This window comes from Arachis hypogaea, chromosome 9 (assembly GCF_003086295.3).
Source record: "Arachis hypogaea cultivar Tifrunner chromosome 9, arahy.Tifrunner.gnm2.J5K5, whole genome shotgun sequence".
Taxonomy (NCBI): domain Eukaryota; kingdom Viridiplantae; phylum Streptophyta; class Magnoliopsida; order Fabales; family Fabaceae; genus Arachis; species Arachis hypogaea.
Genome location: NC_092044.1, coordinates 106,480,980 through 106,502,809, shown reverse-complemented (window position 1 = coordinate 106,502,809; position 21,830 = coordinate 106,480,980). Strand labels below are relative to the sequence as shown.

Sequence of the window (21,830 nt, the reverse complement as noted above, 5' to 3'; positions counted from 1 at the left end):
AATGGATGGAAATTTGTTTTGATAAAACCCACATACAAATTTTTCTTCCTTCCCAACTTCTTTAACATCCAAAAAAAATTTTTTTTTATTCATTTTCCTTTCCTCCTTTTTCTTCTCTCTTATTTTTCCTTAAACTAAGGATAGTGTAAGGAAAGTTGGTGCTCTTCCATTTTGTATTGTCATTTGTGAGCATTGGGCACACAACACACCAATGATTTTTCTTGTTGCTAATGCCGCGTAATCTTACACCGAATATCCACAACCGCATCGTTGACAACTCCCTCCATTCTATCATTAATCATTGGATTTATCACTCATCCCTTTTTCTAAATCAGCTATTAAAATAAATGACTAATATAAAATATATATTAAAATATAAATATATATTAAAAATAAATTAAATTATACATATATTTATATATAAATATATTAATAATTTATTTTAATAATTAATTTTAGTATATAAATAATATTTTTTGATGAATTAATAGTATAAAATATTTTATAAAATTGTTTAATTATATATATTTTTTTAAATAACTATTCACAAAATTAATAAAAAAATAATTATTTTTATTGATATGATGTAAAGTAATTAAAAATATGTATAAAACTGTTTTATATTTATAATATATTAAAATTAAATTTAATATTTAAAAGATGATATCATCTTTCTCTTTTCAAAAATTAAAAAAAAGAAAAAAGATAAAGTGATCTTTCTAATAACAGTAACCTTTAGCCAAACAAACGCCTCTTAAATCTGAATGATATCTTAACCCAATTTTGTTCCCCATCATCAACCACATTAAAGTAACACAACAACAGATTCAAGAAACACCAACTAGAGACATGTCTGGTTCTTCAACATGTGGCATAATAAACCTCGTGTGAACTGCAACAATTTCTCTTATTAAAGAAACACTAAATCCCTTGTGTCCTTACTTTGCTTCCGCTGACTTTGCTCTTTCACATACACACGCTCTCTCTCTCTCTCAGATATTTTTTCAATATAAAATCCCTCCAAACTTCCCAATTCATTGATCTCAGAAAAGAGCTTCAGTATTTCTGGCACTCCAATTGAGAAAAGAATCGAACTTGGAATTTTCCCAGAGACATAACCATGGAGAACGGTGATGGGTCCCCTCAGGGTCCGGTTACATGCGGGTCGTGGATACGGAGGCCCGACAACCTTAATCAGGTTGTTATTGGAAGGTCAAGGCGCGGAAGTTCTTGCCCTTCTCTGCTTCAAATTTTCTCCTTTGATCCCAAAACCACTTCTTTGTCTTCCAAACCTCTGGTATTCCCCCCACACCTTTTCTCAAAATATGTTCCATATGACTATGTATATATATATGTTGTATATATTTGTTGATAACACTAAATGAGTATATATTTGTATATGAATTACTTGTTTGAAGAATGAATATGTTGAAGATTTTAAGCCGAAGAATTATTGTGGAGAATTTGTGTTGTTGAGAACTGTTTTATGTGTTGACTTTGTGGTTTCATGAATTCATGTGAAGTCTGAGAGGAGATTTTGTTCTAATTAGCTTTTTTGGTTGATATTTTTTTTTCTTAATTTAATTTTCAGACCACATTTGTGTTTGAAGCAGTGGATGGTGATCCAGTTGCTATTGCTGTCCATCCCAGTGGGGACGATTTTGTGTGCTCTCTCAGCAATGGTAGCTGCAAGTAAGTGTCTTTACTTATGAGCTTCGAGATTTAAACTATTATCTGAATTTATTGGTTGAAAAGTTCTTTAATGATTTATCTCAATTTTGCATTTCATAGTTGCAGTTACTGTCACTTTCAATAATCTCACAATCAGAATTCCGATACCTTATATCAATTTACCATACTATTTTGATGGTTTCTTGTTCTAGTTTCCTTGGAGTAGGGGAATGCTTGACAATAGCCATAGTTGCTTCTTAAGCATGATTAGCTTATATTTCACTTTTAGTTAACTGAGAAATCAAATATAAGTCGACGTATTTCTATGTGCTCATGCAGATTGTTTGAGCTGTATGGTAATGAAACAAAAATGAAGCTGTTGGCCAAAGAACTGGCCCCTCTGCAGAACATCGGTTCTCAAAACTGCATTACTTTTAGTGTTGATGGATCTAAATTTGCCACCGGTGGGTCAGTAAGTATCACTTTGAAATCCATTGAGTTCAATTGTGTTTCTTTGTTGTGTGGCATTTCTAGCGTTCGTTTCTAGAGTTTGATCTTGTATGTTTGAATTCTGTCTGGAACAAGTACAGGACGGGCATATCAGAATTATGGAGTGGCCTAGCATGAACAACATTTTGGATGAACCAAGAGCACACAAATCTGTGCGGGATATGGATTTCAGGTAGGAATACTCAACGAGTCAAACGGATGCATTAACCCTTGCAACCAGTAGAATAGCAATTAAAACTTGATTAGTAGCTAGTGAAATCTTATTTGGAGTTCATCCCATGTGGTTCATTTTTTGTGCATGTTCAGCCTTACCATTGATAATTTGATTATTCAGATATTTTTTTAACAAGTCTAATATAGTTTCATAATAAATATCTTATTCCCAATACTGATAGTAGAGCCAATTACTGACACTAATTACAAGATATATTTCCCAGTTTAATTTGCACTTTAATACATTACTTTCAGCATTGGAAAAGTATTGCTAGCTGAAGGTAGCTGTCGTACCAGCTAGTTTGAAAAACCATTTTTGTTGTTGAATTTGTTCTTGGACATAAAATAGTTATGTTCATCTCTTAAATTGCTTGGTTGTACTTGTACCATGCTTTGAAAAAGAAATCTGATTACATTGCTTGGTTGTATCATCATTCAGTCTAGACTCAGAATTCCTTGCTTCAACTTCTACTGATGGCTCTGCAAGAATCTGGAAGATTGAAGATGGTGTTCCTCTAACCACCTTGTCTCGCAACTCGGTATAGTGCTTTTGTCTTTAGAACTTCATGGCATATTACATATGCACAAAGCACACTTGTATCACTTGATCTGAAGTTTATTTTTTCATCTCTGTAGGATGAAAAGATTGAACTATGTCGATTTTCCAAGGACGGAACCAAGCCATTCTTATTTTGTGCCATTCAAAAAGGTATATGAGTGTCTTTTTTCAATCATGTACTATATCCTATTAATATGTTGCGATCAAGAATGCGAGAGCTTTATTACAGATATCCTTCTATCTCTGAGCAGGCGATAAGTCATTGACTGGAGTTTGGGACATAAGCAATTGGAATAAAATTGGTCATAAGAGGCTACTTAGAAAGTCTGCTTCAGTAATGGCCATTAGCCACGACGGGAAATACCTTTCTATGTAAGTACCTACGGTTACCTTCTGACTTTTGTTGTTATTTTATATGACCTTATGCAATGTCAACTTTTGCTAGGCAATCAGGTTAGAGGGAATGCTTTATTGGTTTCCCCCATGAATTATCTGATGTAAAAGATTGTAATCTAACATGTTGATCAGGATACATCCATTTAGCACGAGTTACGCCTTTGCATACACAAACTTCTTATTCAGGATCAAAACTAAACATTTGAAGTGTATAAGAGTGAGAATAGGCTTAAAGAGCATTGTTATGAAACAAATTCAGTTTTCATGTTCTTTGTCTTTTTTACTTTTTCTAAATAGCTTAATATTCTACCTTATCACACATTCCTAATGGTTATGTGATCCATTTATCTTTCCTACTGGTGAATTGCATGTATTTCCATAGCCTTCTTGTTAAATTCTTTGAAGTATTTTCCTTGCAGTAGCATTATTGGTTGGTAGAGTTTTGCATGGTATTTATGTACAAGTTTTTGAGAAAGGATTTTCTTTTTCTTTATCTAAATGTGTTTGGTATTTTTGCTATTAGTGCAGCTGGTAGCTTGGGTGCTAGGGTTGTTGCCTTCATAAACCTCTCCTTTTTTATTCTTTCTTTTTTTTTCGGTGTGAAAATTTGGCTCGTAAAAGAAGTGTATGCGGTTGTTTTTCCCCTAAAACTATTGAAAATGAAATGTAAAGTAACTATAGCACATTGGTAACCTATCAATTACTATAACCATTTCGATCAAGACACTTTGAAGGTCGTTTTATTATTACAATCTGTGATATATGTCTCCAGCAGTTCAACTCATCAGCATTCTATATTTCAGGGGAAGTAAAGATGGAGATATATGTGTAGTTGAAGTAAAGAAAATGCAGATACACCATTATAGCAAGAGACTACACCTCGGTACCAATATTGCAACGCTCGAGTTTTGTCCCACCGAAAGGTAAATTCTCTATGCATTATCGGTTCAGTTTGGGGCCTTTGTAATAATAGTGAGCATCATGAACACGGGTAGGATTAAGCTATTCCTTCTAAATCGGAACATGCATTGAATTACGGATTCATGTCAACCTTGATTTAATTGGTGAAACCTCTTATTTTCGTTTTCTTTCGGCAAAGCAAGGAAGAAATTCTGGATGCTAGCTGGGATATAATTTATTCGAAAGAGAATTGTTATTAGCCTAGTAGCCTGTATGATGCTTACAAAGCTGAAATCTAGATTTTACTGAGAATATGTTAACCAAGGACATATTGTAACAAAAAGAAACAAGTGTTGAGCAATATTTGGTGACAAAGATTTCTAAAAGATGGCAAGAGAAGTTACTTTCTTGAATACTAAATGGATATTGGATAGCATGAATTTCATCTTTGAGCGAATTCCATGTTCCCTGTTTGCACCCTATAAGAATAGTTGTTTTACATTTTTACTTATTTTGTATATAAATTATATCTTCATCGCGGCCCCTTGCACTGCATTTTGGACTTAAAAGCATAGACTTGGCGTACTAAACTCAATTTTTTTTATCTTCGCTATTCACCTGGGCTTTGCGTGTGACTTCGCAGGGTCGTACTTACAACCTCGGTAGAATGGGGACCATTGGTTACAAAACTCACTGTACCTAAAGATTGGAAAGGTTTCCCCCTCTCTTTTGCACCCTTGCACACACATGCGCACGCGCACAGCCACCACTCCCTTCTGTGTCCATTAAATAATGATGTCTACTCACAATAACATTTTTCATTTTCGTATCAAACATGCAGAGTGGCAGATCTACTTGGTGCTTTTGGGATTGTTTTTGGCATCTGCTCTTGCATTTTACATATTCTTTGAGAACTCGGATTCGTTCTGGAAGTTCCCGATGGGAAAAGACCAAGTGAGACCAGGGTTTAAACCAATGTCTAGAGATCCAGAGTCCTTTGATGATCATACTTGGGGACCACTTGATATGTGACCCTCAACTTTCTCATTTTTTTGAGTTCTTGTTCTTCAATCATTCTTGTTGCAATGTTTCAGTAGCTTCTCAGTCTCAAGTGTCATCAAACATTCATCTCAAGACTTGTATACTTAGGCACACTTCACTTGTATTACAACTCACACTATAGCTAATTTTAGGATAATTCCATTTTCATTATTATTTTTCTGTTCTTGTTTCCATTAGAGACCTCGTATATTTTGTTCTTGGGTAGTGAAGGGTAGTAAAGAACGATCCTTTTATCATTTCTTATCCAACAAGGCATCAAGAGGATTATATTCTGTGAGGACTAAGGATGCTTGGTTTACAAAAACAGAATATGCTGTTTGGTTTAATTGATACTTTTTTGTGCCCACTTCAAGGTTCAATTGCAAATTCATTCTCTAAAATGCTGTCAACAATAAACTGCCCTCATTAGCATTCATATAAACATTTGATACTTATAATGATTGTATCTTGAAGAAAAAATCTTCAGTACAACACACACGGCAATGCCTTTTATCAACAGATTCTTCATGAATCTTGATTGCAATTTGACTTTTCTTTTTTTCCCGAAATGATTGCACAAATAAATGTATACTTAGGAAGGAGACTGTTTACTTCACGGCTTAGATATATTAAAAATAAATAATTATTATCCATGAAGATTGGGTTTAATCATTTAGGAGAATTATTAATTGACTTAACACCGCGTGGTTTATTTTATTGGCTTGTGCCTTTGTTGCTTTGGTTATGATTAGGGCTGGACAGTTCATAATCCAATTCGAACTCGACTCGTTAATACTTTGATAAATTAAATAAGCCGAGCTTGAACTTGGATAAATTCAACTCATTAACTCATGACCTGGCTCGATTATATATATATATATATATATATGCATAATGCATATTTTAATCTTGATCTTAAATTCAAAATTCCAATTAACCCATGAATTTTTTAATTTAGAGAAAAAATTAAAGTTAAAATAAAAAGGGTTAAAAGTAAAAAAAATATACTATTAAAAGAGTAACGAAAAGAGTATAATAAAAGATATTTAAAGTAATTAAAAAAAGTTAGTTATCTAATATTATTTATTAATTTAATACTTATAAAAGATTGAGTGAGTTTGATTAATGTTCAGTTTGGGTAAACAACTTAAAGAAGTTCTTTTGAAAAAAGAGTTTAAAGTATAAGGACTTTTATTAATAGCAGCTTATAAATAAGTTATCTTGTGTTTAGATTTGTAATCATAGAAGTACTTATTTTAAAAGTGTAACGTTTAGATAAATAACTCAAAAAATACAATTTTTTTTACACAAAAAAATGAATATTAAAATAACGATGATAACAAATACTTTTCAATATTGAATGTTGATTTTACATAACCTAATCACTAATATTACAATCGTTTAGGTAATTGATTCTTTATTTGCTCTCTTATTTTCATTTTTTAGGCAATTAGTTCTTCCTACATAATATCATTAGAAACTGATTCTTCTACTTCACCTTCACCCATAACGGTATTTTTGTATGCGGTGAATAGTAATAAAATTTTAATTTACAATAATTTTGATGGCAATGTCAAAAAAATTATTGTGTAGTCAGTGTTTACTGTTTTATTGTGTATGATATAAATGGTGAAAATAAAAAACAAATGTGAAATGTGTGTCAATGTATATTTTATTATTATTTTTTATTTTTTATTTTTTTTACTCTTATTAGAACTCTCTCTTCTTTTATTGGGGTCAAGAATTTGCTATAACTAACTATAAAAATAATTGCAAGTTCTATAAAAATAAAATCACATGTGAAAAAATATAATTAAAACTAAGATTTTATACCACATACAATATTAAATACAAATTTAATAATAAAAATAGAGTGGTAAACTGATTAAAAAAATAATTGAAAAGAATATATGCAATAAGTGGTTCAGATAAAATATTATTTTAAAATAGTGGTAGAGGATCAATACTTTTAGCAGACGTGAAAATGATGGTGACAGATAGAAAGAAGGGCTAGTATTTTCAAAAGAAATATGAAACATTATTTATAGAGTCAAAAATAAAAGTAAATTTTTTTGTTCTGAACTCAATTTTTTATAAAATGACTCATTAAGAAAGAGAAATCTGTTGTGAAATAAATAAATAAATAAGGAAGAAGTAATAAATATAAAATATAATTATATCTCTAATAGTAATATTCATCACAATTATTATCACAATATAATAGATATGATTAGTATATTTACTAATATTATAATAAGGTATATAAAGAGAGAGAATAAAGATTAATAATATGAAAGAGAGAGAGAATAGTTTTTAGTTGTTGTTGTATGTAATATTGACGGAGGCTTAACCTCCTTTTATAGGCATAATGAAGAAAAATTTTCAACCTTCGTTAATGTAAGTTCTTTCTTGGTAATATGAAAACTGAGTCACCCAGCCATAATATTAATGGGCATCCATATCTACTGTGTTTATCACAACACTCCCCCTTAGATGACTTAGGATTATTGCCTCGTTAAAACCTTACTAAAGAAAAATCCAATGGAAAAAAAACCTTAATGAAGGAAAAAGAGTACAATATCCTTTGGTGATGGGAACTGCCTCATTAAAAACCTTGTCAAGGAAAAATCCAATGGAAAAAAAAAACTTGACCAAGGAAAAAAGAGTATAGTCTCCCTCTCTTGTCGACGTCATTTAGGTAGCGTTTGGTGGAGAGACAGAGACGAAAAGACAGAGACTGAGAGACAGAGACTAAGAGACAGGGATTGAAATAAATCTCAGTATTCTGTTTGGTGCAAAATGGGAGACAGGAATTGAAACAAGAATGAAGCTCTAATTTAATTTGCACAAAGGGTAAAATTGAAATTAATTAATTGAAATAAAAGTATTTTAGGTATAAAATGTTATTAAAGTTTCAGTCTCCATCTCTAAAAATTTCAGTCCCCTGTGTCCCTACTTTTTGGAGGTACTGAAATACTGAAATTTTAGAGACAGAGACAGAAATTTTAGTACCAGTCTCTGAACTAACAAACCCGATACTGAGTCTCAGTCTTTCAGTCTCAGTCTCAGTACCTCAAAACAAACGCTACCTTAATGTCTCGAAATCGGCGCATCCCAATCTCATGTACCAATCTTTCAAAAGAGGATTTTGGGAGTGACTTTGTAAATAAATCTGCCAGATTGTCACTTGAGCGGATCTGTTGGACATCAATTGTCCCTTGATTTTGAAGGTCATGAGTGAAGAAGAATTTGAGAGAAATATGCTTTATTTTATCACCTTTAATATATCCGCCTTTAAGTTGAGCAATGCATGCTGTATTATCTTCAAACAAGATAGTTGGAGCTATCTTATGATCAATCAGTCCACATGATGACAGAATATATTGAATCAGACTCCTCAGCCAAAAACACTCGCGACTAGCTTCATGAATCGCTAGTATTTCAACATGATTAGATGAGGTTGCTACTATCGTCTGTTTCGTAGATCTCCATGATATAACTGTACCACCATATGTGAACATGTATCTTGTTTGAGATCTCCCTTTATGTGGATCAGACAAGTATCCAGCATCTACATAGCCAACTAGTTGTGACTTGGATCCGTAGGGATAAAATAATCTCATATCAACCATTCCATGAAGATATCGAAAGATTTGCTTGATTCTACTCCAATGTCTTCTGGTTGGAGAGGAACTCTACCTTGCTAGTAAATTCACCGCGAATGATATGTCAGGTCGCGTATTATTAGCAAGATACATTAGTGCTCCAATGGCACTAAGATATGGTACTTCATGGCCAAAGATATCTTCATTTTCTTCTTTAGGACGGAATTGATCCTTTTTCACATCCAAAGATCTTACGATCATTGGGGTACTTAATGGATATGACTTATCCATATAAAATCTTTTCAAGATCTTTTCTGTATATGTTGTTTGATGAATAAAGATTCCATTTTTTGTATGCTCGATCTGCAGGCTGAGACAAAATTTAGTCTTTCCAATATCTTTCATCTCAAACTCTTCTTTCAGAGTTTTTATAATTGTTGGAATCTCTTCAGAAGTCCCAATAATATTTAAATCACAACGTACACAGCAATTATAATGAACCCATATGCAGATTTCTTTATGAAAACACATGGGCATATATCATCATTCTTGAATCCGTTTTTGGCCAGATACTCAGTAAGACGATTATACCACATTCGTCCAGATTGTTTTAGACCATATAAAGATCTTTTCAATTTGACTGAGTATAACCCTTGTGAATATTCATTGGATGGTTTAGATATCTTTAGTCCTTCAAGGACTTTCATATAAATATCCCGATCTAATGAGCCGTATAAATACGCTGTTACCACATCCATTAAATGCATATGCAGTTTATGATATGCAGATAAACTGACCAAATAACGCAATGTTATCGCATCCACTACAGGGGAATACGTTTCTTCATAATCTATAACAGGCCTTTGTGAAAAACCTTGTGCCACAAGTCGGGCTTTGTAGCGCACAACTTCATTTTTCTCATTTTGTTTTCTCACAAATACCCATCGGTATCCAACAGGTTTTATATCTTCTGGTGTACGGACTACAGGTCCAAAGACTTCACGTTTTGCAAGTGAGTCTAACTCAGCCTTCATGGCTTCTTTCTATTTTGGCCAATCATTCCTTTGTCGACATTCTTCGACTGATCTTGGCTCAAGATCCTTACTTTCATGCATGATATTTAATGCCACATTATATGCAAATATTTCATTGACAATGGTCTTATTTTGGTCCTATTTCTCTCCTGTAAAGACATAATTTATCGAGATCTCGTCATTTTTACAATTTTCAGGTACCTGAACGTCTTTTGGCGTTATATCAGAATTTTGGACAACTGCAGGTGTCTCTACTATGTCTTTTTCAACAGGAATATTATTTACCTCTTTTCTCTTTTGAGGATTTTTGTCTTTGGAACCGACAGGCCTGCCACGCTTCTGACGTGTATTTGCTTCGGTGGCAATTTGTCTAATTGGGACGTCAATTCGAATTGGGACATTTTCCGCTGGTTTATAAGATTTGGTTATTCTCTTTGTATCAGAAAATGCATCAGGCAATTCATTTGCTATTCTTTGCAAATGTATAATCTTTTGAACTTCTAGTTCACATTGCCCTGATCGAGGATCTAAATGCATCAACGATGATGCATTCCAATTAAGTTCCTTTTCATGAAGCTTATTCTCTCCCCCTAATGTTGGAAATTTTGATTCATCAAAATGATAATCCGCAAACCGGGCTTTAAATACATCTCCAGTTTGTATCTCAAGATACCTCACTATAGAGGGAGAATCATATCCAACACATATCCCCAATTTTCTTTGGGGTCCCATTTTGGTACGATTAGGTGGTGTAATGAGAACATATATCACACACCCAAATATTCTTAAATGGGAAACATTTGGCTGCTGGCCAAAAGCTAGTTGCATAGGAGAGAACTGATGGTAACTCGTTGGCCTCAAACCAATAAGTGCTGCGGCATGTAAAATAGCATGCCCCCAAACCGAGGTTGGGAGATTTGTTCTCATAAGCAAGGGTCTAGCAATTAGTTGGAGGCGTTTAATAAGCGATTCTGCTAACCCATTTTGTGTGTGAACATAAGCTACTGGATGTTCAACACTTATTCCATTAGCCATACAATAAGCATCAAAAGCTTGGGAAGTAAATTCACCAGCATTATCAAGACGAATTGCTTTGATTGGATTTTCTGGAAATTGTGCTTTTAATCGAATAATTTTAGCCAGTAATCTCACAAACGGCAGGTTGCGAGAAGATAATAAGCACACATGTGACCATCTCGAAGATGCGTCTATTAGGACCATAAAATATCTAAAGGATCCACATGGTGGATGAATGGGTCCACATATATCACCTTGAATCCTTTCTAAGAATTCAAGGGACTCAAATCCAATTTTTATTGGTGATGGCTTTAAAATTAACTTTCCTTGAGAACATGCAGCACAACAAAATTCATCAGATTTAAGAATTTTCTGGTTCTTTAATGAATGTTCATGAGAGTCTTCAATAATTCTTCTCATCATGGTTGTTCCCGGGTGACCCACTCTATCATGCCAAGTTATGAATTCATTTGGACTAGGAAACTTCTGGTTTACAATGACGTGTGATTCAATTGCACTAATCTTGGTGTAATATAACCCAGATGAAAGTGAGGGTAATTTTTCTAATATAACTTTCTTATTTGAATCATGAGTTGTGATACATAAATACTCATGATTTTCCTCATTCATTGTCTCAACATGATATCCATTTCGGCGAATATCTTTAAAACTCAACAAGTTCCTCAAGGACTTGGTAGATAATAGTGCATTATTTATTATAAATTTTGTTCCTCCAGGAAACAAAATTATAGCTCTTCCGGAGCCTTCAATCACATTGCCTGAGCCAATAATAGTATTAACATATTCTTCTTTTGGCACAAGATGGGTAAAATATGTATCACTTTTGAGAATAGTGTGCAAACTTGCACTATCCGCAAGGCATACATCTTCATTACATATCCTTGACATTCTCTTCAAAGACAAATAATAATAAAATGAGTAGTATGCACAGCTAAATTGAATACTTGATCGAAATTATTTTTCTAAGAAACACTGTACATAAAAATAATGTCATATGCTAAAATTTTATTTTTTGAAGCATGATACATTTAATGATTTTAAAATTCATAAACATTGACATTTCATTATTTATATACATCATATTTGAAACTCAAATACATAAAAGATAAAACTTAACAATAAGTTCTTTACATTATTTATTTTCATGGATACTTTACAATCTCACATATTAAACTATTCCATCATTGATCAAATGACCAATATTCCCTTCAAGATCCTCAAAGAAATCAGATACATCATAATGAGTGGTGAAATTTTCAGTATCATTTGAAACAAAATTTGACTCTTTTCCCTTGTCGTCCTTTTTCAAAGATGCCTGGTAAAGATCGACTAGGTGTCTTGGGGTAGGATAGGTACGTGACCAATGACCATTTCCACCACAACGGAAACACTTATCCTCTGTTGATTTATTCTCCCCGATATTTCTTTCTTTATCCCACTTCTGGTGAGATCCTCTCTTTTGAATATAATTCATTTTCCTTCCATAATTTTTCTTATTATTAAAAGCTTGCCATTTACCTCTTCTGGGGTAATTTGCCGCATTTACTTCAGGAAATGGGGCAGCGCCAGTTGGGTGCGCTTCATGATTTTTCAATAGCAACTCATTGTTGCGTTCAGCAACTCATTGTTGCGTTCAGCAACAAGAAGGCAAGAAATTAATTCAGAATATTTTTTAAACCATTTTTCTCGATACTGCTGCTGCAGGAGCACATTCGAGGCATGGAAGGTTGAGAAAGTTTTCTCCAACATATCATGATCAGTTATCTTTTCCCCACATAATTTCATTCGTGAGGTGATTCGAAACATTGCAGAATTATATTCATTTATAGATTTAAAATCTTGTAAATGCAAGTGCGTCCATTCATATCGAGCTTGAAGAAGTATCACCATTTTTTGATGATTGTACCTTTTTTCAAGATCTTTCTAAATATCTGCAGAATCTTTTAATGTGAGATATTCATTTTTCAATTATTAATTTTCAACCTTCATTAATGTAAGTTCTTTTTTGGTAATATGAAAACTGAATCATCCAACCATGATATTAATGGGCATCTATATCTATTGTGTTTATCACAACAAAATCATATATTTCTACTATTTTAAAAAACTGTGAATCAATTTTTCAAAAAATTAAAATTCGCGTATTGTTTCGTAATTCAAGAGTAAAAAGAAAAACAAAAAAAAAAAATTTGCTACTCTTCTAACGGAATCTAGATTACTTGTTTGAAAAATTGTGTCAAGTCAAAGCTTTTGTTTTTCCCCATGTCTCTTCCCTTAAAATGAAAACAGCAATGTTCCCTCAGCATTAGCCCTAATCACTGTTCTCTCTCTTTCTCCCAGAGAAAAACAACGCCGACATCATTCCTTCATTCATACACACTACTCAAAAGATACTCCGGTGACCATACTCCAACGCCGGTGAACATTCTCATAAAACAAACAGAGAAAGGAAGAAATCTGAGACTCAGAAAGGAAAATGAAAAGGCAGGAAACACTTCTCACTGTGTCTGAACAAAAGAAAAAATCCGAACAAGATAATGAAGAAGGAAACGACGTCATCCAGCTCGTGGTGATTCCACCGCTGTGCTGGTCGCCTCGAGCACCGCCAGGGTCACTGCGCGCGACGTTCACTGACTCTGGTTAGATTTTATAAAAGTTGTTAATTTTTACCTCCACATTTACACCACTTTCCATTTACATTGTAACAAACTTTGCTGCTCTCATGTACAATGAGTTTAAAGTTTAAACGGTTGAATTAATGATACATGGTTATTTAAAATAAAAGTTTAGTCTATTTAAATAAATTTATTTTTGATGTTTTAATTATATTTTTTATTAATTTTTTAATAACAAACTATTGGTCACTATTATTTATTTTAATCCTGATCTTAAATTAAAATAAAAGTTTAGTCTATTTAAACAAATTTTGTCGAGTCAACTCTTTTGTTTTTAATTTTTAATTTTGAAAATCAGTTTGTTTATATACTCTGTTTCTTTTATTGTTTCATTATGTCGGTCCATCCCAGAATAGGATTTGGAAAATAAAATAGAATTTATAAATGAAACAGAATTTGAAAACGAAAACTTTCTATTTTCCCATAATCTAAAAATAGGAAACCAAGCAAGAAGCAAAGAAGAAGAAGAAGAAGCAAGAAGCTAAGAATGAGTGAAGAGGAACTAGGTACTTTCTCAATGATGGATCCTTTGGATATGATAGATCCTTGGGATATGATAGACTTGGATGCGGATAGAAGGAATATGGTAGAGCAGTGTGCCATTGACGTGGGTGGCAATCAACCACCTCAGCCCAAGCCGCAGCCGGATGTAAGGGAGATTACAGTAGCTCAGTTTTTCAGTGACACGTGTGGTTATCCTCAGTTCGATATGGTTCTTGCTGAGTGTTTGCCGGAACCTCAGCCTCAGCCTCAGCAGTTTCTCACTGACGTGTGTGGTTATCAACCACCTTGGTCTCAGCCTCAGCCCCAGCCTCAGTCCCACCCTCATCCTCAGCAGTTTCAGCAGTTTCTTGCTGATTGTGGTTATCAACTACCTGAGTCTCAGCTTCAGCTCCAACCTATGCAACCTCAGGTCTGGACTTGGGAGGAGAACAAAGCCTTTGAGTCAGTTATTGCCAATTCTTTTGAGTATGCTAAACGCAATTCCTGGGAGCTGATTGCTGCTCGTCTCCCTGGAAAGACCCCGGCTCAACTGCAAGAACGCTTCAAGAAGCTGATGAAGGACATCAATGTCATCCATAACGGTTATAATTCAAACACTCCTCTGAATAATGCTGCATCTGAGAACATGACTATGACAATGGCTGCTCCTACCACCACATTGGAACACAACCCTGTCTCCATCCCCATCATCAATGCAACAACAACAACCCCACCACCACCGCCTTATAACACTGATCATCAACATCACAGGTTTGTGCTCAACATATTTTCATTCTCTTTTTATTTCTTTATTTATTTTTAGCCGATACATATTTTCATTCTCTCCTCCCACTCTTTCTTTCTTTTTTTAATTACTTATTCTATTCTTCTTTTTTCTTAGAAGTTTTATGAACAAATTGTATAAACAATGAACGTTTTTTCCCTCTTGATTTGTTTTTTGAATAAATAAATTATTTTTAAATTACAATAATAAACTGTATATTTTTCTTTACAAAAATAGTCAAAATAATCTTATACGAAGAAAAGAAAAAATTAAACTGACAAATTTTGCGGACTTGTTAGGCAAATTATTTTATGGGTAAATTACTATAATAAACCAAATGGCTTTTAAAATTACCCAAATCTCCCAAAATAAAAAAGGTTACCATGCAAAATAGTACTAAATCGAATCCATTAGATTTGAATTGCATGCAAACGCAAATTGTCTATAAAATAGCTTTGAATTCTATTTGAGAGGAGAGAAGCCCGTTTGAACTTTTTGAAAATTTCACTTTGATGTTTGGCAATTTTTATCTTTGTGAACGCAGAATTGATTCTGCCTCTGAACCCACGTTTAGGAGAAGCTCAAATTTGTAGCTTCTGCGTTTCACGTTTCACGTTTCATGTCTAGGAGAAGCTAAAATATTTCTTTTTTACCAATCCTACCCTTCATTTTCTTCTATAAGAATGATACTAGTAACTATTATCTTCACAGTCATTTTTAGTAGTTCTTCCTACTTCTTAATAATTTTTTAGTTCCATTTTTTTTCATCAAAATCGTTCAGATTTATTTCAATCACTAACAAATTGAAATTTTTTTATTTTTATTTGATTTTATTCATATGAATTTTATTTACGTTTTATGGTATTTTTTTTGTTCATATGATATATGTTGTTGGTTTTATGGAATTTTTATTATTTCTTATCTGTATAATTTTTTTTCTATTCTTTGATGTACTCTATTTTTGTTTTGTATTAATTTTTTTATTTTTTATTCTGAATTTGTAAAATTTGTAATTGTAATTGTAATTATTATATACTACGTTTATTATCAAAATTTTAAATAATATAAATTATGATCCTATAAAAAAAGGACAAAATAAATAAAAAATTAATTATAAGTAACAATAGAGTCATAAATAATAAAAATTTATAGTCTAAAATAATACTAAATTAAAGAGTACCGACGATACTAAAAAAAATTATAGAATATTTTCTTTTTGTGTGACATTATAAAATTTATAGTACTCTCTTATATTTTATTTTTTATTGTATTTATTTTATTTATATGATAAATATTTTTTATATTATTTTTTATAGTATTCTGATTTTGCAGGTATATAAAATTGATGTCTATTTTAGTAATTTTTCATTGAAAAATGATTTTGAGTAGTATAATCCAAACAACATTTATTTTACTATAATCAATTTTGATATAAAGATTACCAAACATAAATCACATTAACCCAAACTAACTTATCATCAAAATCAATTTTACAAAATCAATTTTATGCAAACTCTGGTTTGCAAACTGTAATCCAAACACACACTAAATCAAAACAATGAGATTTGATTTTTATTTGCATGTAAATCGAAACCCATAGATTTGATTTAGACACAGTGAACAGCAGTTCATGGTAAATCAAAACTCATAAATTCGATTTACAAGCAACATCCCCCTCAATAATTTTCAAGTAGCCTTTTTGGTTTTGGAGATCTGAGTAATTTTGGGAGCCATTTGATTTATTATAGTAATTTACACTTATTTTATCATTAAATAATTTGCAAGGTGTTAATAAATAACACAAACATTTGTTTCGTTCTTTTTTGGAAAAGAAAAAAAAATTATATTGTTTATTTCTATCATGGCAGGGCGGAGGTAGTCGCGGCCGCAGCACCAATGGAGGCAGCAACAAGGGAACAAAGCCAATCTGCTAACACCAACAATACAAAGAAATATTCTCGGTGGACTGAAGATGAGCATAGGTATTTATTATATTATATTGCTTCTTTTTTCTTCTTTTATATTTATTTATTTATTTGTTTATCTATTATCTAGTTGAATATTGGTGTTTACATAAAAGAAGAAAGTGAAGCAACTAGTATTAGCATATAGGAGCACTTCTCCTGTTTTAGATATATCTCTACTTTGTTGTACATTGTCTACAATATATAAGTCTAACATTCTTCTTTTGTAACACCGACTCTGCTTCACTTCATTGCTTTCTTCTTAATCCAAGCTTTCATATTAATTGTGCATCAATAACTAGCAATTTGAAAGAGCTCTAAAGTAATTGCAAATGAGGCATAATTTTGTTGATTGCTAAATTTGTTTTGTTTTGACAATGGTTGAGTGGTTGACATAATAACATTTCTGGTTGGACTGAAAACCAAAAAGAAAAAAAATTGTTACTAATTAAATAGTTTATGTTTTTGTTTAAAATTTTTTAGTGTAAACTTTGTTAATACTTATTTCAAAAATCATGTTTTGGTAGATTATTTGTTAGAGGGTACCAAGCAGAAGGTACAAATTGGTCAAGAATTTCAGAATATTATGTCAAAACAAGAACTTATCATCAAATTAGCAGTCATGCTCAGAAATATTTTAGACATAAAGAAAGATTAGCTAAAGGAGAAAAGTTAAGAAAAAGCATTTATGATGTAATTTGATCATTGTAAGTCATTTCTTTACTCTCAATTAGTTAGTCTAATTCAATTTCCACTAATATAAGAAATATTAAATTGGCTATTTTAAATTCTATTATCCATGATAGTTACACTATTTTAATTGTTTTTCAATGTAGGAATTGTACCCTAATCCAAAGGGTTTAATAGATGGAGGATTTGCTTAAAGGAGGAAGAACATGTAAATGTACTAAAGATTTTTATTTAAGTTGAAAAATGAAAATATAGGAACAATGAGGTAGGAATACAAGACTTGTCTGTAAACAGGAACATTCTAGATATAATTGTAATTCATAATTTTTCTTATTAATAATATTTGATTCCTAGCTCTCCGGCCTTGATGGCAATGCCGAAGGGGACGGTGAGCTAGTTTCTATCTAGAGTTTCGATAGCTATGCCGAAACGGCTTTGGATGGGGGTGTAAGTTATTAGTTTAAAATATATTAATTATAAGAACTTTCTAAAAGCATTTGATCCATAGAAACTAGTTATAAAATATTTTTATGTAATTTTTATACTATTATTAATGATTACTTTTTCATATTTTATTTGGTTGCTATTGGAAAGAGTTGAGAGTTAGTATAAAAAGAGCTCGACACAAATTAGATTATAGACGAGTCACCAAAAAAAATTAGATTATAGACGATGGATTTGACACTAATTAACTTGTTAAGTATTTATACAATTAGTGAATTACTCCAACTTACTGTGATGTATTTACATGGTGTTACTAATACAATTTTGTTTTATAAATGTTATTATTGCTTCTTTTTCATGAATCAAAATAGTTTGTAATTATATTTTTGTTCTTATTTATCGTGAAGTCTGAATCATATGTACCATGACAGCCTTAAATAGAAAAATGAAAGCAAGATGTAATAGAATTATCTCTTGCTTATTTATAGAAGAAGAAAATTATTTTCATTCCACAAAAAAAGAAAAGAAAAGACATTCATAGAACAAAAGTTATACTAGTAGGTCACTCATGCATTCGCATGGCCTTAATCATATTATTTTCTATTAAATTTAATCCTAATAGTTGTAAATGAAGCGGACAGAATGACTAAATTAGTGTTATGATTGATAATAATAAATATTTGCTTCATAAGGATAGTCCTATATTAGGATACAAACCTTCTTTCAAAGTATTTGTTGTATCAAATACCATATCTTTAATTAAAAAAAAAAACACACACACAAAATATCCCTTTTAAAATAAAAGTAGATTTTGTAATTGATTTTATAAGACAGTAATTTGTACATCTTATTTCTATGTGAAGTAAAAGATAATTTAATAAATTAATTTTAAGATAAAATTAATATAAATTCTAATAAAAAGATTTTATCTTTTTAATTTAATTTATTATAATTATCTTATCATATTCTTATTTTTTGTTGCATATTTGTACAATTTAAATATAAGAACTTTTATATATATATACATACCATAAGAAAATTTCTATTGATTTTTGTCTCTTATGCAATTTTGAGTCTCAGTTTTGAGGATTTAAATTAAAAAAAATTAATATCCATAATAAATTAAAACACCCAATTTTTTCATAATAATGAATTAACAAAATCAGAAATTCCATTACTAAAAAAAATCAATCGATAAAGTCCGCTTGTTTTTAAAATGTTTTTAAAAGTTTTAAAAAAGTCTCTAATATTTAATTTATAAATTATTAAATAGTAATATATATATATATATTAATGATCTTAATTATTTAAATTTTATATTTATTTTTATATATAATTTTAATGTAAAATAAATAAAAAATTTATAATTAATTGATAAATAAATAATATATAAAATTAATTTTTTTTAATTTTTTAAAATATATAAATTATAATTTATTGATATAAAATTTAAATTATGTTTTTATTATTTGAATCTTGTAAGTCAATTTTCGTGAGTCTTGCACTACACTTCCGTGTTGCGTTCTTATGTAATTACCATGTGATTTCACGATATATAGACTTTCCAGGGCCTCAAATAAACAAATTGTTATGCACGAATGCATGTCCATGTTGCTCTACGAAAGAGTTGGTCACAAAGTCACACTCCACATAAACTGGATTCTACATGTTTTAAGAAGAAAACCCACAATAGTGTGCCACTCTGCCCCATCGATTATTTACGAGAAGAAACTAACAAAGGGATAAAAAAAAAAAGAAATCGAAGATGGGTGATATAAAGTTGTTCATAAATATTAAACGGCAGAATCAAGGCATAGTATAGAGCAAAATTTAATACCCAAAATTCAACAGCCAAAAATCTCGAGCTAAGTGAAAACAATAACATTAAATAATAAACTAGCAAACACTCAAGTCTATTCATCCATAAGGAGATTTATGCAGTAACTGCTTGTTGTGAAGCAATCCTTTTCCTAGCTTCCTCAATGATTGTCAGCTTAATACCCTTGCCCTTGGGAAGTGAAACCCATGGTTTTGATCCCTTGCCAATGGTGAACACATTTCCCATACGGGTTGCAAATTCGTTACCAGTAGCATCCTGAACGTGGATTGTCTCAAAACTTCCCTTATGCTTCTCCCTGTTCTTGATCACTCCAACACGCCCTCTGTTCCTTCCCCCAGTGACCATAACAACATTCCCAACATCAAACTTGATGAAATCAACGATCTTGTTTTCCTCCAAGTCCAGCTTAATGGTGTCATTAGCCCTGATGAGCGGGTCAGGGTAGCGGATAGTACGACCATCAAAGGTGTTGAGGTATGGGATACCCTTCTGACCAAACTGCACTGAACGAACCTTGCATAGCTTAAACTGCAATATCAACAAGAAAAAAACAACTGAGACCATAAAAACAGCTTGATAAAATACATATAGAAGAAATTGACACAAACAACATACAGTCTCCTATTGAAGGAATATTCAGCAACCAAATAAAAGTACCTTAGCCTCCTCGTCCCTGATTGAGTGGAGACGGAATCTGCCCTTTGTGTCATAAAGAAGACGGAAGTTCTCATTTGTCTTGGGGATTGATACAACATCTGTAGGAAAACATAGAGAAAAGAAAAACAAACTATCATAAATCAACAACTCTTAACACAAAAATTTCAGCTCGATGTTTCATATGTTCAACCATCAAAGTAACAATAAAACAATAGTAATCATATCAACATGAATCAACGAAGCGACAAATGTTCCGAAATATCAAATGTAACATACCCATGAAGCCAGCTGGATACGTCTTGTCAGTCCTGACCTTGTTATCAACAAGGACATGACGCTGCATCAGAATAGCGATGACTTCACGATAAGTAAGAGCATACTTCAACCTGTTTCTCAAGATTAGTATGAGTGGGAGACACTCCCTGGATTTGTGTGGTCCAGAAGACGGTTTAGGTGCCTATGCAGGTACCCAAGAACAAACAAACAACGCATCAATTTCACGTAAGTCTAGAAAACACACCATGGAAATAATTTGGTAAGTATTAAAAATTACTGAAACTTTTACTCACAAAAGCACCACCGAGTTTGTCAAGCATCCAATGCTTGGGTGCATTGAGCCTCTTCAAATGCTTCTTCAATCCTCTCGCCTGTTGCAATCAGAACAACAAAAATCCAAATTCAAAAACCGGATTTGAACACCATTCCATAATATTACTACACTACCAAGAAACTAACAATATCAAAACAAAAATTCAAACTAACAAAAATACCACAAGAAATTCAATCTAAAAGATAGAGGTTTCAGTCCATACACCATGGTAATATTCGCATTCAAAAGATTAACATCAAACCCTATGGTTGCAAAGCACAAAGATTTTGATGCAAATTGAGCAACAGAAGATGGATTAAATGAGTATAGAGATTCGATAAACATGAAATCAGAATGATGAAGGAAGAAGGTAGCAAACCATGATGAGAATGCGAGGTTTGAGACGAGATCTGAGGGCGCAACCTAGCTAGGGCTTCAATCGTCTCCTTCCTCCTCCGGCAGCAAGCTCAACAAAATAGAGAAAGAGAGTAGCGGCTACTTAAAAGGTTATTCCATAAACCCTAACTTCACTCCTTCGTGGGCCTCTTCTGGGCCGTTCTATTTTAGACGGCCCAATATGATTACAATGGGCCCAAATAGCAGTTTTCAGGTGACAACAGGTTTGCGCTGCTAGCTTAAAAACAAAATATCTGACCCATCGACCAAAAAAAAAAGCTGACTGAGGGAAAAAAATTGAGAGTTCTTAAATTTCTACTAATTCTCTTGATCATAAGTTT

General features: G+C 32.1%; 3 protein-coding genes across 4 annotated transcripts; 2 read left to right on the top strand and 1 right to left on the bottom strand.

The window, feature by feature from the left end:
* Window positions 1-692: 692 nt before the first annotated feature.
* On the top strand, window positions 693-5,691 carry LOC112711524 (SEC12-like protein 1). Its single transcript, XM_025764200.3, has 10 exons — window positions 693-1,297; window positions 1,592-1,692; window positions 2,011-2,143; window positions 2,262-2,353; window positions 2,834-2,933; window positions 3,031-3,103; window positions 3,205-3,325; window positions 4,153-4,272; window positions 4,893-4,963; window positions 5,091-5,691. Exons 1-10 carry the CDS (start codon window positions 1,121-1,123, stop codon window positions 5,279-5,281), a joined length of 1,179 nt encoding a protein of 392 aa, XP_025619985.1. The 5' UTR covers window positions 693-1,120; the 3' UTR covers window positions 5,282-5,691.
* An 8,280-nt stretch (window positions 5,692-13,971) lies between these two features.
* On the top strand, window positions 13,972-17,966 carry LOC112711523 (uncharacterized). Of its 2 annotated transcripts, XM_025764198.3 has the most exons (4): window positions 13,972-14,896; window positions 16,778-16,891; window positions 17,401-17,580; window positions 17,710-17,966. In XM_025764198.3, the coding sequence occupies exons 1-3, from the start codon at window positions 14,130-14,132 to the stop codon at window positions 17,573-17,575; spliced, it is 1,056 nt and encodes a 351-aa protein (XP_025619983.1). In that variant the 5' UTR covers window positions 13,972-14,129; the 3' UTR covers window positions 17,576-17,580; window positions 17,710-17,966. The 2 variants fall into 2 exon arrangements, with proteins under 2 accessions (XP_025619983.1, XP_025619984.1); XM_025764199.3 differs by lacking the exon at window positions 17,401-17,580 and having other exon boundaries at window positions 13,973-14,896.
* A 1,809-nt stretch (window positions 17,967-19,775) lies between these two features.
* On the bottom strand, window positions 19,776-21,614 carry LOC112711521 (small ribosomal subunit protein eS4y). Its single transcript, XM_025764197.2, has 5 exons — window positions 21,473-21,614; window positions 21,074-21,151; window positions 20,781-20,961; window positions 20,505-20,602; window positions 19,776-20,375 (listed from the first exon to the last, which is right to left on the bottom strand). Exons 1-5 carry the CDS (start codon window positions 21,473-21,475, stop codon window positions 19,941-19,943), a joined length of 795 nt encoding a protein of 264 aa, XP_025619982.1. The 5' UTR covers window positions 21,476-21,614; the 3' UTR covers window positions 19,776-19,940.
* Window positions 21,615-21,830: the final 216 nt, after the last annotated feature.

Excerpts from the sequence above, each read along its gene's own strand:
- LOC112711524 (XM_025764200.3), top strand. The coding sequence starts at position 1,121 with ATGGAGAACGGTGATGGGTCCCCTCAGGGTCCGGTTACATGCGGGTCG. Across the intron at positions 1,298-1,591 it reads CTTTGTCTTCCAAACCTCTG|ACCACATTTGTGTTTGAAGC; the intron begins GTATTCCCCCCA and ends TTTAATTTTCAG. Across the intron at positions 4,964-5,090 it reads TGTACCTAAAGATTGGAAAG|AGTGGCAGATCTACTTGGTG; the intron begins GTTTCCCCCTCT and ends TCAAACATGCAG.
- LOC112711523 (XM_025764198.3), top strand. The coding sequence starts at position 14,130 with ATGAGTGAAGAGGAACTAGGTACTTTCTCAATGATGGATCCTTTGGAT. Across the intron at positions 14,897-16,777 it reads ACTGATCATCAACATCACAG|GGCGGAGGTAGTCGCGGCCG; the intron begins GTTTGTGCTCAA and ends CTATCATGGCAG. Across the intron at positions 16,892-17,400 it reads TGGACTGAAGATGAGCATAG|ATTATTTGTTAGAGGGTACC; the intron begins GTATTTATTATA and ends ATGTTTTGGTAG.
- LOC112711521 (XM_025764197.2), bottom strand. Across the intron at positions 20,603-20,780 it reads GTATCCAGCTGGCTTCATGG|ATGTTGTATCAATCCCCAAG; the intron begins GTATGTTACATT and ends GTTTTCCTACAG. Across the intron at positions 20,376-20,504 it reads TCAGGGACGAGGAGGCTAAG|TTTAAGCTATGCAAGGTTCG; the intron begins GTACTTTTATTT and ends TTGATATTGCAG.